The 17834-nt window shown below is 39.7% G+C and overlaps 1 protein-coding gene across 5 annotated transcripts in view; it reads left to right on the top strand.

The window, feature by feature from the left end:
- rxrgb (retinoid X receptor, gamma b) overlaps window positions 1–17834 on the top strand; it is a 28801-nt gene that overhangs the window by 2126 nt on the left and 8841 nt on the right. For 3 of the 5 annotated variants that reach the window (XM_015059120.1, XM_015059129.1, XM_015059144.1), the window contains one exon: window positions 15959–16194. In XM_015059120.1, coding sequence (XP_014914606.1) covers window positions 15959–16194 — 236 coding nt within the window. Of the gene's footprint in view, window positions 1–4102; window positions 4208–5531; window positions 5557–15958; window positions 16195–17834 lie in introns of those variants that run through there. The other 2 variants (XM_015059136.1, XM_015059150.1) reach the window with 2 other exon arrangements.

Consider the following 17834-nt stretch of genomic DNA (forward strand, 5'->3'; position numbering starts at 1 on the left):
ATGGATTGAAAATGTCTTCAAAATAAAATAATAAAAGTTAACTTATATTTCAAACACTACACTGTGGAGCACAGTACTCATTAAAAAACAAGAACAAAAAAAAAACAGCTGAGAGAATATTTCAAGCCTTTCTTTGTCTCTCTTTTGGCTCAGAACTATGATTTAGTACATATTTTTGCATCGACAGCCCACACACTCAGATGCATAATAGAGTCATAAATTGTGCTCATTTTTCGACGCTGTAATGGTCAGCCTTTGTAATCTGTTACAAGCATGAAGCCGAAGGCGTGTGGAGTCAAGAAACAAGCCGGTGATTATGTGGGGATTGTTTTTGTGATCTTCCTCCTCCTCCTCAGTTTTTCCCAGACATGTTATGTTTCAGCAGGTTTTCACACAGGCCTGCCCTGGGCTTTGCAGTTACAGAATCAGCATTTACCCCCCGCTTCCCTCTCTGCGTTTCAGCAATTTTAGTTTTTCGTCAGTGGAAGTGATTCTAGACAAGCTATTGAGAACCCTCTTGCTGCTTTTGTCGGTGGGAATTTATTTAGCTCGCAGATTGGGGAAGTAACAGCAGAAAGAAGAACAGGATTGGAGCAAAACAACCGGGAAATGGAGGTTGTGGAAATAGGGGTGGCGAAGGAACGAGCCATCAGAGTTGAGGTGAGCTCTCAACACTTGCCAGGGGTCGTTGATTCACCTCTTCATACACTCAAAAAAAAAAAAAAAAAAAAAAAAAGGATATACCCAATAACTTTTTCTGCGCATGCATCATATGCACATATTTCACTGAAAAAAAGAAAAAAAAGTGACGGCATCACATGACCTGAAGAATGTGGGTTGTAGTATGGGAGCTTTAATGCTTAGTCGTGCACAAATCCCGCAGAGTGAATAAACCACACAGGTAAGGTAGGTGTGGCTCTCCACGAGTGTTTGCTCAGGCACTCTATAGCTTGAGACCTGCAATTCTTCAGCGCCAACACGCGCCCTTGCAGACGATATATATACATGCAATGGGTCTTTTTTTGCTGTTGTGCTTTTCACTGGGCGTGTGCATTTGTATGTCAGTGTAAAGACTCGGATGTCTTTTTGTGCGCGTACGTGCAGATTGTGAGTTGGGAATAAGGGAAAAAAATATGGGGCGTAAGGAGGCCATTCTCTGGGCTAATTGCCAGTAATTAGTCATTAGTGAAGAAGGTCATAGCCATGATTTAATTCCAGCTTTAATCAAGCTGAGAACCTGGAAAGACCCATGGGCTGCGGGAGTATTTTGTCATGAGAGGTATTAGACTATTTCTTTGCTAATTATTGTAACAACAAACAGATCAGTGCATGGATGCAGATTGTTTTACATCTCTCTGATCTTGTGGGGGACTGAGTTTTTAATCACTGAGCAGCTGCGCAGTAGCTTGATTAATGTTTTTAAATGGTTGCAGGTGCTGATTCATAGCCCCAGCTGCTAGTCTCTGCAAATTTCTTAAGGGGGGAAATGTCAAGCAAAGACACCCAAGTGCAGAAATTCAGAGTTTGCCTGGAATTAAGGTTGGTTAAAAAAAAAAAAAAAATAGAAAAGCTGACTCTGAATTAGTAGTTTCACTATGAGTTGTAGCATGCTTGAGTAGGCTGGAAGTTTATAAAGGTAGACAAAAAAATATATATATTTTATGATGATAATGTGAGAAAGTGCGAAAACAGAAAAACCTCTCTGTTTTAGCTGTTGTAATATTATGTGATATCAGCATAGTTTTGTTTATTTATAGTCTTACTGAAAAACCCTCGTAGAAACATCCACACGCCGGCTCCAAAACTCATTTCAGGACCCGTGCAGAGAAAATACTAGAGCGGAAATGCACTGAGAAGCTCGGTGGCTTTTGTCATGTTTACAGTGTGCTGATGTTTAATTTTCGGGGTGTTGCAGAAGAAACAGGATGGCTATATTGTTTGGGAGAACGAGGCAAGGTCGCTCTCAGTCTCACCGCCACTTTCATGTACGGTATCTTGATGTAATGTCCCCCCTCTCCCATACTTCCAACAAGCATGAGCCGGCATGAGACCCTCACGGTGTGATGGCTTTAAGAAAAATGTCACAGTTTCATTACACAAACGTTTAAAACAACAATGTCTAATGTGATCTTTATTATTCTTTTATTCTTTATTACTGAAAACAGAAAAGCAGGAGTTATTACCATGACTTTAACGCCTATTAAAGTTAACAGTAGTTTCCAATTATTGGGGTGAATATTGTATATTTTGGCTGTTCTGTTTATTACACATACCTGCAAGCCTTTTAATTTAAAACGAGCTCTTTTGTTAACAAACCGCCTTTTCTTAATCCTATCCAAGTAGATTAAGCAACAAATAAAATTGTTAAGCTTTACATGTTATGACTTCATGTTCTCAAAAATTCACATCTTATGAAAGGACAAGAATATAAGGTAATGGTTTCCTCCTGAGGTTATAGAGTGTGCTGATTATAATATTTCTAACTCAGATTTAAGAATAAGGAGTGTAACCTACATTTAGTAATGCCAATTATCCTCCTCCTGTCTTTGTAATCTGTGTTACATCTCTGATTTCTAATTAGGGTTCTCAGGAGTTGATTTGACATGTTTAATGTGGGCCATGACACACTATCATAACACGGCATGCTTTAAAGAATAAAAAGATTATCGTAATTTCTTTCTGGGCAATTTTTCTTTTAAACCGTTTCTTCTTTGGCGTTCTCTCTCTTTTTCATTTGCCTCGCTGCCAAACAATTTTCCTGCCCAACTACTGTCACCGGGAGGATAAGGTTACCGGAGTCTCTCATTCAAGTGATGTGTGGTCAGTCGATCCAGTGTCCTACAGGTGTCTCGCACAAGAAAACTGTCGAGTCACGCAAAGTGAAAGAGATGCACACATATCGGGGAAAGTTTCTCGAGATTACGGAACTGCAGCTGAGTTCATAAGATGAACATTTGATTGGTGGGTAGGATAAATTGAAATCTCTGCCAGCTTCACATTTGTTGGCTTGGGCCATTTTTGTTAATCACATGACGTGCTCACATTCCAGGATAAATGAAAACTCCTCCTGGAATAGTGAACAAATGACTGATTTCTGTGCTGCTTTTGTGTTATTAAAACAAGACTCTGTTGACTTGATTCTTTAACAAGGACCATATTGTATACTACTGGCTACAAACTTTGTATAGGCTCCCTAAGGACTTGCCAGGTATTGTTCCCCATTGCCTTTAAAGGTGTATTTTTGGCCCGTGTTTGCATTAAGGCTCTCGCATTGCGCCACGTTTTCTTGTCCGTCCCACAGCTTTGGCGAAAAGACAATTCCTAACATCCTGGAATGTCATAACACTTGTTAAGCACACAAACAAACCAACACAACACTCAAGCAGAACTCACCATGCCATAAGTAATACCATTCAGCGCTCATGCTGTTATGTTTATTTATTTTTTTTGAGTCGACGGGAGATTTCAGATGCTTGGAGGAAGATAAAAGAGAGAATTCTTGAATATTTGCTCCCATGTTTTCACTTTCTCAGCCCATTTATGCTCAGTCTGCACATAAAACAAGATATATTACAGAAATGTCCTTGAATTTTATATATATATATATATATATATATATAAATCCCTCTAGTAGCTATCGAGTTTCTCTGCAATGTCTTTACATGATCTCTAGGCTCGATCCCTTTTATGAGGTAGTAATCGGAGTCTTCTCGTTGTTCTGGACTCTTTTAAGTTTGACCCTTGTCTCCCCATACGCTTGACACCCTGGTCATGCCACTGCAACAGGTGTCTGAGCACAGCTACAGGACCATGCACAGAGACAGACATGAGTTGAGTGGGTGGTGGAGGAGCTGATTTGTGCAGCAGTCGGCCAGCAAACTGTTCCTGTGGGATTGATCTCCGTGGAAGGATAATCTGGGTAATCCTATAACTGGCGCCGGTGGACTCCGCCTCCTTTTTGCTATGCGGTGCCGCACCCCCCTGGCAGTACCAACTTGAAAACGGCTCCTCCTTCTCCACATGGAGCCTTTCCTTTCTGTTTTCTTCTAGAAAGTGTTGCGATTTGGGATCAGCTGAAGCACGCACAATTTGTTTTTTTTTGTTTTTTTGTGTTGTTTTTTTTTGTTGTTTGTTTTAGGCATGTGGCACCCTGCCTCTTTACCTGCAACCGGAGGCAGCCCTAGGAGGGAAATGGGTTTCGGTCACTGTGAGTAGCAGTAACTGGATTTTTTTTTCTTGTTGTTTTGTGTTTGCACATCTTTAAATAAGCCTTTTCATTTTAATTTAAGTTGCATTTATCATGTCCGACTGTGGATTTTTTTAAATTATTTTTTAATGGCTCACTTCATATCTACTATTTGTCAGTGAGGATAATTTCCATTGTTGCAACTTAATCTTTCTAGTGTTAATGTACCCAAGCCCACATTTGTGCTTTTTAAACCATCGAATAATTTTAACCAGTTGTGACAGCTACAAGGCTTTGCTGTTTCCTGCTAGAATTGAGAGCTTGTGACTCACTTGAGGTCTCACATGTGTTCAGCAGGGATGTCACTCAACCTTAAAGGACGCTTCCAGCTCTCGTTGCCTTGTCCTTCACTATCTGTTTAACTCTCAACACTTGTCCCTTCCTATTAGTCCCTTTCCATCGTGGTTTGCCTATGCTGTCCGTCACCCTGTGTCCGTCTATCGGTGCGTGAGCGTCGCTGCGCATATTTCCTGAGATTAGGGCGGGATGTGTCCGAGTCGACTCACTGGGACGCGCCGCCCTGTTTATGAGCATGTGTGATTATATCTGTGAGTAGAGCAGATAACGGAGAGCTATTGTACTCTCAAGTGTCCTTTGAGAGGCGCATCACTCCAGCTAAAAGTGTAAACACAAGGGTGTTCAGCGGAGTCTTGAGCGTTAAGTGCGTCCTTGTTGACTGCGGGAGGGCAGATTGCTCCGGTCTCCTCTCTGCCGAGAGCACATCTGGACATTCGACAGAGATTTAAATCCACATTATTCTGAAAGTTGAGGATTATGTTTGGCTTAAATGCACACTGTACCTGTTAGACACAGATGTTTTCTGCAGTGTTTTCATTTTTTTTAACAATAAAAATACTTTACAGTTACATTCATACTTCTTCTGTTTTGTTTATCTAACCAGTGGAAACTGAATCTGGAGAGGTTTATGTCTGCGTTGCCCTACACCATGTCAGTTCAACTTTCAAATTTGGGTAATTAGTATGAGAAAAGAGATTACATTCATTTATTCATCTGTCCATCCATTGTCTTTCATTAAAGATTAAATTGTAGATGTAACAGATGATACTTCATGTAGCACATTCTGAGGGATCATAAGGAGTTTTCGGGTCAGAATAGAGCTATAGTTCTTCAACAAGTACTTTGTCTGCAAGGCGCATTTCTTCACAGTGGGACACTGCCAGAAAATCTTCAAAGGACAACCACGAACCATGTCACCTGACTTTCTTTCAATCCAAAGGATCAACGTTGAAATTCCTGCTTGTATTTGGAGTCTCCTTCTTTCGGTCCTGATCCACATCTCATGATTGTAGGTGATAGATAGACGCTCGTGAATCAAGAGCTTTGCTTTCAGGCTCACATGTTTCTCTGATTTATTTTGCAGTCACACCCAAACATTTGGACACATCTTCTTAATTTCAGTCACACTAACTGACGATGAAACTTGAGACAATGTGAGATTTTACCAGTATGACAGCCTTGAATAAAACACCACAACATCACAGTATTTAAAGTTAAAACCAAATATTTTAATACCTATCTTTTTTTTGTTTTTGTTTTTGCATTTTGCATTTTGCAACTGCTGCTCAGAAGCAATCAAGAAAAGCCCGAGACATGAAAAGAGCTTTAATTTGTAAAACTGCAACTCAGTATCGGTTATTTTGAACTCCAGAAAGTGATAACGTAAAAATGCCTTGACATCTTAAGTATGCATACTTACTGTTTTTAACTCAAATGTTCTCAAAATTATTGACACTCTGTATTTCTTTTGCATTCACAATGCCTAATTGGTGTGGATTTTCTTTTTTTTTTTGGTGTTGTTTTTCACGTGTCATGATTTTTTTTTTTTTTTACTTCCTGGCAGTATTTCAAATGTCCAAACGAAGCACAACTAAATCTGCAGTTTTCTATGTTTCTGTCTGTCACTCTGTTTAAGCTGATGACTGTAGGGATTATATCCTCTAAAACCATAAGTATGTCTGACTTCAGCGTTTATCTTAAAGCACAGCTGTGCCTCAGTGCAGCGTCACAGAGATTGCTTTGGTTGTGCCTCTCAGTCTTATGGTTAAATTGTACTTCAGTCTAAGCTTATTTTTCATTGTACCTTACAAAATAATTAGTGCATGTTTTACTGTCTGGGTTTTAACAAAATGAGACTTAACTTAAACTTCTTTGCATCATTGCTCAACGCTTGTCTGCAGCTATTGCATCTGTTGTTTAAACCTGCTTCTCACTGGGTTTCTCACTGTAATAAAGGCAAGTATTGTATTTTCCAGACCAGATTTGAAGGCTCAGCGGCGTGATTTTAAATAAGCTGCGTGAGTCGCCTGTCGCTGCATTTTCACTGTGTTCCATAGGAGCATTTTAAGGAAGGTTTACTTTTTTCTTCAATTATTCAGTGATCTTTCATCTATCGCAGCTGCTTGGGATGTCCACAGTCAGGCTGCCCTTATTCAGACGTGCTGTGTCACAGCGTGAGCTTGTGTTCACCTTTTCATGGTCCTCCTGTGTAACAGGGGACGACTACTTCCAGGAACTAATTGAAGTTACCTCATCAGGCAGAGCCACGAGGGCGGATGCTTTGATTTGCATTGAGCCCTTTTAGTACGGCTGCTTGTTTGCTTTCCTGGACTGCTTGGTCAGCCTGTTCTCTGTTAGCTTTTTTTGTTTTGTTTTGTTTAAGCTTCAAACTGTTTTATCACTTGCAAAACAATCTTTATCTTGTCCTTGTCTCAGCCCTGGCCTCGCAATCGATATGCCGCTTCTGCTTCTGTGTAACGCGTTTCCCTCTGGAAGGCTTTGGTGCGTGTGATGACGCAAAATGTAGAGAGGAACAAACACAGTTTGAAATGTGCTTCATATAGACGCAATGAAATATTTATGTCAAATCTTAAATATTGCTGAAACTCGGTGTGAGACTTTAAGAATATTTGTTTGAGTTCACCAGAGGGCACATTGTGGGGTCAGAGAAGTTCACCATCTCAATTTCTTGTGTTTTCACAGCCGTCTGACTTTATCGGGGGAAAAAAAAAAGACAAAAAACAAAAACAAATCACATTTCTATATGTTCTGTGCATGGTAGCAAGCAAAAAGAGCTTCATCCCATTAGAAAAGAAATCTGTCAGTGACTCAGGAGTCCTTAAGGCAAAATTAGACATTTCACTGTTTATGCAACAACAGAAAACATCATCATTTTCTCCCCTCTATCAGTCAGACCTGGGCTGGTTAATGTTGCAAAGACATAGCAAGATATATTTGTTTTCTTTAGTTGCAGCATAGATTAACCTGGTGAGGCCCTTTCCACACCTGCTGCTGTGCACTGCCTGTCAGTTAACTGGAAGGCATATACATTGTTGTCTTAATTTATGCTTTGATTTGAGACACTTGGCAGTTTGCAAATATTTCCTGTCTTGAAAAACACAAATCAGTCACAAACATGTTGCACATTAATTTTCTAACTGTAATTTTCATCGCTGGAATATTGGTACTTTTCTTCTTTAAATAAAAGCAGCTAGATTTATGACGCACTTTCGCCTTTTTGAGATGAGCCAATCAGGCCCATCATCAGATGACTTGTCTGTCCTTAGCCTGTAGAGACTGTATACTATAAATTTAAAACATAAAAAAAAATTACTGTACACTTACAAAAAAAAAAACCTGTCAAAAAAGACTGATCAGTGGATCTGCATTTGTTTTTCTTTCCAGTACTTTTTTTTTTTTTTACTCCTGATAACACATCTGTTTATAATAATACACACAGGCTCTAATCAGTTGACGATTTTACGTTCCCACCAAAGAGATTTGAAGTTTGTGTGGTGTTGTGGACGGGAAGTAGGACAGATCCCTCCCCCATCCTTCCATCACCCTCTACATCCGTCCGTCTCACCAACCCGTTGCTTCCCTTCCTCTCTGGCTCTCTTCCACTCCTCGCCCCCCTTCCCTCCTCCCAGGGCCTCCCACCTTCTTGACAGCTGGCCTGCTGAGCTGCAGATACTTACTACGGGATAAGAGGATTTAGTGACACAATTGATCAAACATCAACCCCATTTAGGCAGAAAAATAAAATGAATGGTTGAAGTGTGGCTTAGTTGTGTTGATGGATGCGGAGGACTTTACAAAGTTGTAATCTACACGCGCGCAGGCTGTGCACATGAGCACAATGCGGGTGGATTCTCAGGGAGGTTGTTTCTTAATTACAAGCCCACTCCATGTAATGAGCTCCGCAGGCTATCCGTTTGATTACTTTAGGAAGTTCTCTGTTCTTTTGGCTGCAGCACTGTCAACTACAGACCCCCATTTTTCAGAAACTCGCGGACACACACGCACACAGTCACTAAATGCAGATACTTGCAAGATATTTATTAAACAAACTGATGCACATGCTGAGGATTATTTGTCTTTGTTAGGGCTAATCTCTCAGACTTTAGGACTTGTGTTGCTGTTCAGGCATAGATTTGCTGCTCCTCTCCCCCTACCTCCCTCCCAACTCTCCAGACAGGAGATATTATTAGTTTGGGGGCTATGGCCTTATTGAGTTACCGCACAGTGGATCACTCCAGCAAGTTCCAACCCAGTAATTAGCAGAGTGGGAGTTAAAGGGTTTATGGTCTATGATGTGTATCTAAACCCGTTGATTACCAGATTGGTGTAAGACTTAGTGGCCATTATCCAACACTATTTTGTTAATGATTGGTGTTAAAGTAATTTTCGAACAGGGAACAAGATTATCTGATATTGTTTATGCTAAAGTTTACAGAAGTCTGCAGCATTCCCTGTTAAATTGATTACTAGTCTTAAACTTATACTTGACTAGTAGAAAAAACTGGCCCGTGTTTGTTGCATTTGCTGCTCAGAGCCACCGCGGCTTATCATAAAAGTCGCACATCTCCTCGTCAGATCCAGCTGTCATTATTGGTTGCTGATTTCGTTTGTGAGTTGCATGCTCCTCTGCTACAGTCGCTTCTGGGAACGATCTGTGTGACGGGAACCCTGCAGGTAGAGAACTCTCGAGAACTTGGTTCGGGAGTTTGGCAACAGGTGACCTTTGACTGGCGACACCAGTGGTCAAAGGTGCCCCTCTCTGCTCTGTCTGTCTGTTTGCTCTCAGATAGATGCTGGAGCAGGGCAGATTTTGTACACAGAGAAAGACAGGAAACTATGTGGCTTGATTTCGTGTCATGCTGTTTTTCATTGGACGCCTTTATTAATGTTCGGAAACTTGTTATAAAGAGGTTTATTTTGTGTAATAGAGACCGATTATTTCTCAATCTGTGTAAAATGCTTACAATTTTCTGTCAGGTTTTCATAAAACTACACATTTTACATTTGAAATTGCTCGACTGCTAACTTCTGACAAGATTTAAATCAAGTTAGATTTAACATCCGACTTTCTTGATGAGGACGTACATCTGTACTTATGGAAGAGTCACAATGCAGGTTATTCCAGGATAAGCCCTTTTGAGTGGCAGTGGGGAAATGTATGCTTCATTGAATGGCCTTGTTGGCCCTTCGTCCTCACACACTCTGATACATACACACCTTCACCTTTCAAAGCACGCTCACCTCTCTAGTCATTCCCCTTCGGGCGTCCTGCCAGCTGGTCACCCGTGTGTTTTGGTTCCCCTGGGTGAGTAGCTCATGACTGCTGGAAGGTTTGAGTTTGGAACCGTGGTTTATGTGTATGAAGTGTGGATCTTGTGTTGCAATGTACTGCAGCAGCAAACAGAAGCAAGTTCTTGCTGACGTGTTTTGACAAGTATTTCACTGCTCAGTGTCTGAAAACCATTGGCACAGTAAGTGGGCATTCCTAAATATGTCTAAGTGTGGTTCATCAGAGTTAGGAATCAGCTGAGGAAATAGGTAATAGGCAAAGTCCTCTTTGTGTTTTTCTTGGTGTGATAACTTTGAGGTAAAAATACAACTATTTCACACATTTCACACACATATTTACTGGCTCTCTGTAGAGGAAACGTACTGATAATAAACCAGCCACATCCAATCAGCCATTGGTAGTTTTAGTATGACTTTTAAATTAGAAGGAAGGATGGGTGGCACTCTGCCAGTCTCTTAAACAATAGGTCTCCATTTCTTTTGTGACTTTCCAAACAAGTTTCTGGGTGAAATGAAGAGGAAAGGTCCACCTAAAATAGTCCGAGAAAAATACTATTGTAAGATGTTTTTAGTGGGTTTACTTTAAAAATGCTGCTATATTTCTATGTATCCTTTTTAGATGTGTTGTTTTAAGCTTTAAAAGTCAGGCATTAAATTTTTTTTGCATGATACAACAAGAATCTATTGTGTACAACTGTGTCTGTTTTTGAACTTAGAGTATAAACTCAGTTTACCAGTGAAAGTCTTTAAAATGCTTGACCTAAAGTAAAGCAGGGTTGTTTCCTCTTTTCATGCGTTGACATCTTCCTCTTTGTAAACATTACATTAACAGCTTAGCAACTCTGTTAAAGTGACCTTCACACATCACACCGACGTGCTGATGAAAATGACAAAAGGAGCCTTTGTGCCTGGGTTAGCAGGCGCAGAAATTAGCAGTGAATTAATAGAATCACAGTATGTCACTTTTATTTTAGTGTTTGCTCAAAAACGTGTATGCCTTTAATTATTTCACCATGTAAAACGGATTGTAGTGAGGTATCCAAGATTTTAGCAGCTCTGCATTTTTAGGTTCATTTAAGAGGCATGAGATTGTTATTGGGATATTATAAGCTATTATAAGCTGGGATATTACTAGTGACAGCTCGTGTTCCTAATAATAAGTGTAATCATACGGGAAAAGTCTAAGAGTTCCCAGGACCTCCTTCACAAAGTCCTTTTCTCTGAAAACTGTCACTGCACTTTTAGAGTTGCAGTTCCTTATATGTGACAAAGAAAGTTGATCAAGCATTTATTCAGTAAAAATAAATATGCAATAATAAGAAACTGTTTTTTTTTCTTGCTAAATCACAGATGCCGTCCCTCTCTTCGCAAGTCAATGTGAAGACCGGAAAATGTTTTCTTACTTATAGTTGCCCATATTTAGTCAGAGCAATAGTTAAAACAACTGGAACTGAGACAGACAGCCCTCTTCAAAACTTCCTGTGTGTGTGTGTGTGTGTGTGTATATATATATATATATATATATATATATATATATATATATACACACATACATTTTTATCAGGGACTGTTGTAATTGCTCTGCTATGTTTTCCAAATGTTTGTTGTGACTGCTGCCCTTTTGTCATATTGTCTGCTTACCAGACAAGATGTTTGTGAACCCGAGGGGAATCTGTCATGCACATAAAGAGAGAGGTCAGTGCACAGAATCAGACACAGTACATGCTGTACAGTGGTCATCTATTATGTAATCTTGTTGACTGGCTCCACATGCACTCCAAAGTGAGGGAACACTCCCACTATTGTTAAATTGAAATCTAGGTATCATTATATTTTTCTTTAAAATTTTACTTTAATGCTCAACATGTTTTCTAGAACTCTTTTTCATCCAGTCTTTTTTCTGGGGTTAGAAGAAGAGGGACTTCTGCATTTTTATCTGCAAGGGATCATTGATTGTAGGGTTAGAGAAAGTGAATAAGTATAATAGGGGTGGAGGCCATAGTCTCAGTCCTAAACAGGAAGTTGTGCAATACCTGTAGCTCGGCAAACAGAGAGGGACTGAATGGCCAGCTGTGTTCATTAAGTGTCTGTACAAAAAAAAAATGCTACATCCAGCCAGGGAGGCAGCAGGCAAACATTATGACCCTCCTCACATTACTAGGACTTTCCGTTTCCTTTAAAATGATGTTATTGTCTGAAAAATAAAGTGGGAAAAAAGGAAAAAAAAAAAACTGATGGGGCCTGTATTGCTGCCAGAGGTTAAGTATTAGGACAGGATTTCAAAATCTTTGCAAAATAACAAGCAATTTGTTCCATTGGTGGCTTTCAAAATACTAAGAACCTGAAGTCACAACATTGGGAAAACACTAAAAAAATAAAAAAAATAAAAAAATTGTCATTTAAAAAAAAAAAGAACAGTTTTAAAGGTTTGTTTTTTCTCAGAATTGGACAAATTAAAGTCATTTAGAATTGAGTGTCTGGAACAACTGCTGCCTCTGGGCAAGAAAAACTTCTTAGAGTCTGTTTTTGTGCTTGCATTCCCTCCAGATCAAATAAAATGGCAATGGCGCAAAACGTTGGAAAAAGAATAATAGCTTTCCAACCACGTAAAATTTATACAGGTAAGTAACTGCCAATGACTCAAGTCAAGGTCGGAAACCGTTTAAGTGTCAAGTTTAGTTAGTGTGAGTCAAGGCACAGGCTGTTTCTCAAATGGGGCATTTTTAACGTTTATAATAAAAAAAGAAACTTACAGGTTTTTTGAACGGGACCTGGAGCGAGGACAAAAATAGCAGGCGTATAAACGGAAGGCTCAAGTACAGGACAATGAAAAATCAACAACTTATATTGAGGCAGTAAAGAGAGCCAGATAAACTATTTCAGGAAGATATGGTACAGCTGTGGCAAGGAGAGCAAACTGAACAAAGACTCAAGGCTCTAGAAACCAAAAAGAGAAAACGCCTGACAAAAATGTATAAGAAAATATATATTTACATGCACAAGAAACATATCTGAAGAATAAATTGGTAAATTAAATCCAAAGGAATGAACTACTGTGGCAGCACCTTAACAACAACAACAACAAACACAGAGAGATTACTTAAATATGGCAAGACCACTAGAAAATTTTCAAACATAAAGATCAAAACACCCAAGGAACATGACACGATGAATTATTAAATTGTGGAAACTGCTTCTGCTTTAACCTCTTATGAACAACACCTCTTATTCTCTCAGTAATTTTGTGAATAATTTATGTTGTCAAGAACCAAAGGTCTAGATAATCTCGCTGCGTATTTCTTGCTTTCCACAACTGCAGCGACATCTTTGATAAATGAAACACAGAGGATGGAGATCTGAAGAGTTGGAGTTTCTTTGCAAAGAGCAGATCTTCTCCATGTCAGATAAGATACTGTCTCACTTTTAGAACATTTGTTGTATTTTGACTCAGCATGCCTACTTGTAACGGCGCTGCAGAACAAAACAAAGATTGTCGCAGAATTCAAGTCCGAGATGCTGTTGATTGTGTTTTTTTTGCTATCACACTCCCACTTCCTAACACACAAGACACGAGAATCTGACATTTAAATACGACCTTTGGCACTGCGCCCATTATCACACTGAGTGTGTGTGTGTGTGTCAGTGTGTTTGGTGGGAGAAGGCACTGACACAAAGGCAGCAGCTTATGCAGTCTGATCCAAATGTTTACATGCTTACAATAGACATGTCATTGTTCATCAGTAACATTTTGCTTAAGGCAACTCGGTTTTCTTCTTTTTTTTTTTTTCTGAGTCAACAACATCAGCCTAGATTGTTGTTGCTGCATTGGGATAGCCTGTGGCCAGAGTGTGGTTTTGTGTGTGTGGTACGCAGTCGTACATATTTTACAAGTACATTGTTATTTGGTGAAAGTTGTGTGGCTCTCAGCTACGACACATGCATGAAATTACACTGTATGCCCTGTTAACCAGCTGACTGACAGCTTTTCTAAGTAGGTCATCTGTGTAAATGCCAGCCTGTCAGTTTACATCACTGGATGCAAGGCAAAGTCAGCGCCCTGTGACCGAAATCAGGTGGGCTTCCAACAGTATAGCCATACACAGCGAACACTGATAGCGCAGAAACACATGGCTTCTTTCGTTAGCATGATCTCAGCTGGCTTTAATCTTTTTTTCCCCCCTTACAGCCACAATTTATTTGAGGATCTTTGTAGTCAATCACTGAATTTGCAGCATTGTCATCAAAGACTATGTGTGTTAATCATCTGTCTTGAGCTAGAACATTTCGTTTTTTCAGCTAATCACAGAAGTTGTTTAGAATACCCGAGTCAAACGGACATGCGGCGCCCTGCACATTTATCGGCACATCTGATACAGATGTGGAAAACACCCCTAAAATGAATTAATCCTTTATTACATAGTGTTACATTAATTTACAGATAAACTTGGAAATAGCCGTGTAAGTGTCTGGGAATTATACATATTAGGTATGAACAAACCTAATGATATCAGCATTTATGCTCATTACACTAACATAAGCAACTTTGTTGGTAAATGTATTATTTGAGCATGAAATATTTAAATAAGACACTTAATGTGAAGGGTTTTTAGAAAGTTGATTTTTTTTATTATTGTAGTTTTTCTGGTAGTTTGGTAATAGGGAAGAGTGCTGTTTAAAAAAAAAATCCTTATAGAATAAATGTTTTCACATTAACAGTTTGATTTTTTTAATGAAAAAAAAACAAGTAAAAAATAAGTAATACAATTTTACATATTTTAAAACTTTTGTGTGGACGTTTTTGTCAGGGTTACGAATAATAATATTTAGGTGTCAAATTGTGACCCAGAGAAAACTTAACATAGCTGGACCAAGAATGTTGAAATGAGATGAGATGAGCTCATTCACATGATAGCCTGCTGATTGACTAATGTTTAAACTAATACTTGGCAATATTACTTATTTTTTAAGGTTTATTTTCTTTCTTCATAATCAGAAAGGAGAGCTCAATATGTCAAGTGACATATTGATTTTGAGCCCCAGTGTGTACATCCCAATCGCCACGGCAACGTAACATTGGCAGGAGACAGCATGGAATCATTTTTTTTAGTAGGATAACACATTGAAAATTTCATGTCAATTATATATATCATCCAATTGAACAGGCTTAGTTTAGAAAGGACATTGTGCAATGATAAAGAAATTATCAGAACAATTTTCAGTGATACAATTATAAAGACATATTTTTGCTGATATCATTAAGCCCTGCAATAATGTAATCACTTTAAGATTTACTTTGAAAATCTGTCTGTAGGTTAAACAGCGAATGTTCTAAAGCACAGATGTCAAACTACCTGAGGGCCGGCGTCCCGCAGCTTTTAGATGTGTGTCTTTGTGTCAACATGCCTGAGTCACATAATTGGGTCATTATCAGGACTCTTGAGTGCATAAGGAGGTAATTCAGTCCTTTGATTCAGGCGTATGAACCCTGGAACACATTGAAAGTTGTAGGACCCCTGCTCTTGAGGACTGGAGTGTTCTGTAATTGCGCTGCTCATGGTGGCAGCAAGTTGGAGTAGCTTTGTTATGTTAGTTTGAATTTATTTTCTTTGTAGTCTTTTGTTTATATATATATATATTTTGTTTTTTTTTTGAGGTGTTGATCTTTTGGACATATTCTACTGGTTTTGGATGCTAGTTATTATTATTCTTACTTTCCATGGCAACGAGGTACTGTTTTCACAACTGGGATCAGTGTTTTTAGTATCTGTCAGCTTAATGTTTTTGGTTGTAAGTCTGTTAAATCTTTTCCTTTTAAAGACTATCATAAACCTGCAGAAAGCCAACTGTTCAACCAGATGACAGATAAGCTGGTGGATCGTTTAGCAGCCCAGAAGAGAGATATTTTCCCCGTGAGTCGGCGGAATCCTTAATGGGCTATAAACTATGTGTAAATATTAGACTTTGATTCATCATTTGGAAGGAAACTGCAGTGTGATTGAGTTATGATTAACACAGCGCATTCGGTTCAATAAGTAATTCATGAGGTCAAAGTTTGTGGAGTTAAGCAGGTTGCTCAGTCACTCACTACACTCTTGTCTTATCCAGACTCGGCAGGGCCAATGAATGCAGGCCACGCGCATCCCCCTTCCATGGCTGGCATGGTGGGACATCCTTCAGTCATCAGCAGCTCCAGGCCCCTACCGTCCCCCATGTCCACCCTGGGCTCGCCGATGAACGGCCTGGCATCGCCTTATCCCGTCATCACGTCGTCTCTGGGATCACCCTCCATACCCCTCCAGTCTACTCCCAACATGAACTTTGGACCAATCAGCAGTCCACAGGTGAGAAATGTGTGGATGTAAGCTAGAGACTGAGATTTCTCAAGAAGTAGCATATATATATGTTTGAAAGGTTCTAATATGTGTTTTATTTTTCTGCCCTTCAAGCTGTTTAAAGTTACACTTTCTACTTTACAACATTTTTAGTCTGAAAACAAAGTACTTGGAGAACTTGACATGCTTAACTCTTGATCATGTGTCTCTCATTTGTGGAATATCTTAGAGCAGATCAGAGCCTGATGTATGGGTCTGTCCACTAGCTCACTTAGGCCCTCCTCTTTCTCCTTAACCTTTCTGTTGACCTTTAAACTTCTTGCCCTAAAGGTCATCTGAGTTGTGAAGTACTGCTGTGATGCAGAGGGGCAGTCCCGCTATACCTGCAGAGAAAAACCTGACACCTCTTTTTCATCCTCTGAGCTCGGGTCCTCTACCAGAGGCCTGGGAGCTTGAGGGTTCTCCTCCAGTATCTTGGCTGTGCCTAGAACTGCACATTTCTGGACTGAGATGTCTGATGTTGTTCCTGGGATCTGTTGTAGCCACTGCTCCAGTTTGGGGGTGACTGCCCCGAGGGCCCCGATGACCACAGGCACCACTGTGGTCTTCACCTTCCAGGCCTTCTCCAGTTCCTCTCTGAGGCCCTGGTATTTCTCCAGTTTCTCATGCTCCTTTTTCCTGATGTTGTGGTCACTTGGTATTGCTACATCCACCACAACGGCTTTCCTCTGTTCTTTATCCATATATATGGATAAAGAACATATATATGGTACATGGTAATGTATGAACTTTCATACATTTTTTTATGTTAGAATCAGAAACTTTACTGTTTTGTGTACTGATTCTATACTTTGTAGAACCATTTGTTTGTACAATTACAACAGCAAAATAATTGGAAGTGAACAGGACTGAACTATGCAAAGTAGCTCAGATCAGACGGTGGACATTTGGTCCACCGTCGTCTGATCTGAGCGGTGGACGTTTTAATCTAAAACACCTTTTAATCTAAAACATAATTTAAATCTGTCCGTACGTTTCGAGTCATTGTCCTGCTGAAAGGTAAACCTTTGCCCCAGTTTTTAATACTTTGCAGCTTCCTGCTGCCTTTCTTATGGGATTCTGGTCCATCCAGTTTTCCATCAACTCTGACCTGCTGTGACTAACAGCATCCCAACAACATGATGCTACTTTCACCGTGTTTCATGTCGGGGATTGTTTAGTGTTAGTTTTCTGCATTTGAAAGCCTTTTTTTATGCAGGCTAAAAGATTCGGTTTGGACTCATCTGACCAGAGCAGATTGTTTTTTTTCCACATTTGCTGTGTCCTCTATACATGCAAACTTGACCTATGACTTTCTTGTCATTTATTCGTCAAGGCCAGAACTCCGGAGGCGTCACTGAACGTCTGCATTTGTACAGGGATTATGAAACACAGATTCAGTCTGGAAGGAAGTTAAAGCAGGCTGAATACAAATGGATGTCATACTTTTCTGAATTCTTTTTGTTAAATCCATAATTGTCTTTCCTCTTTATTGTTTTCCACTACTGAATGAATGAAGGACAGCCCCATAAGGAATCAGCTGTGAATACACATGATCACATGGCAGTGGCTGAACTGAGGTCCTTGCTGCAGGAAGCAGCAATCAGCGT

This window comes from Poecilia latipinna, unplaced genomic scaffold, assembly GCF_001443285.1.
Source record: "Poecilia latipinna isolate Pla-1442-1.1 unplaced genomic scaffold, P_latipinna-1.0 Scaffold64, whole genome shotgun sequence".
NCBI lineage: Eukaryota > Metazoa > Chordata > Actinopteri > Cyprinodontiformes > Poeciliidae > Poecilia > Poecilia latipinna.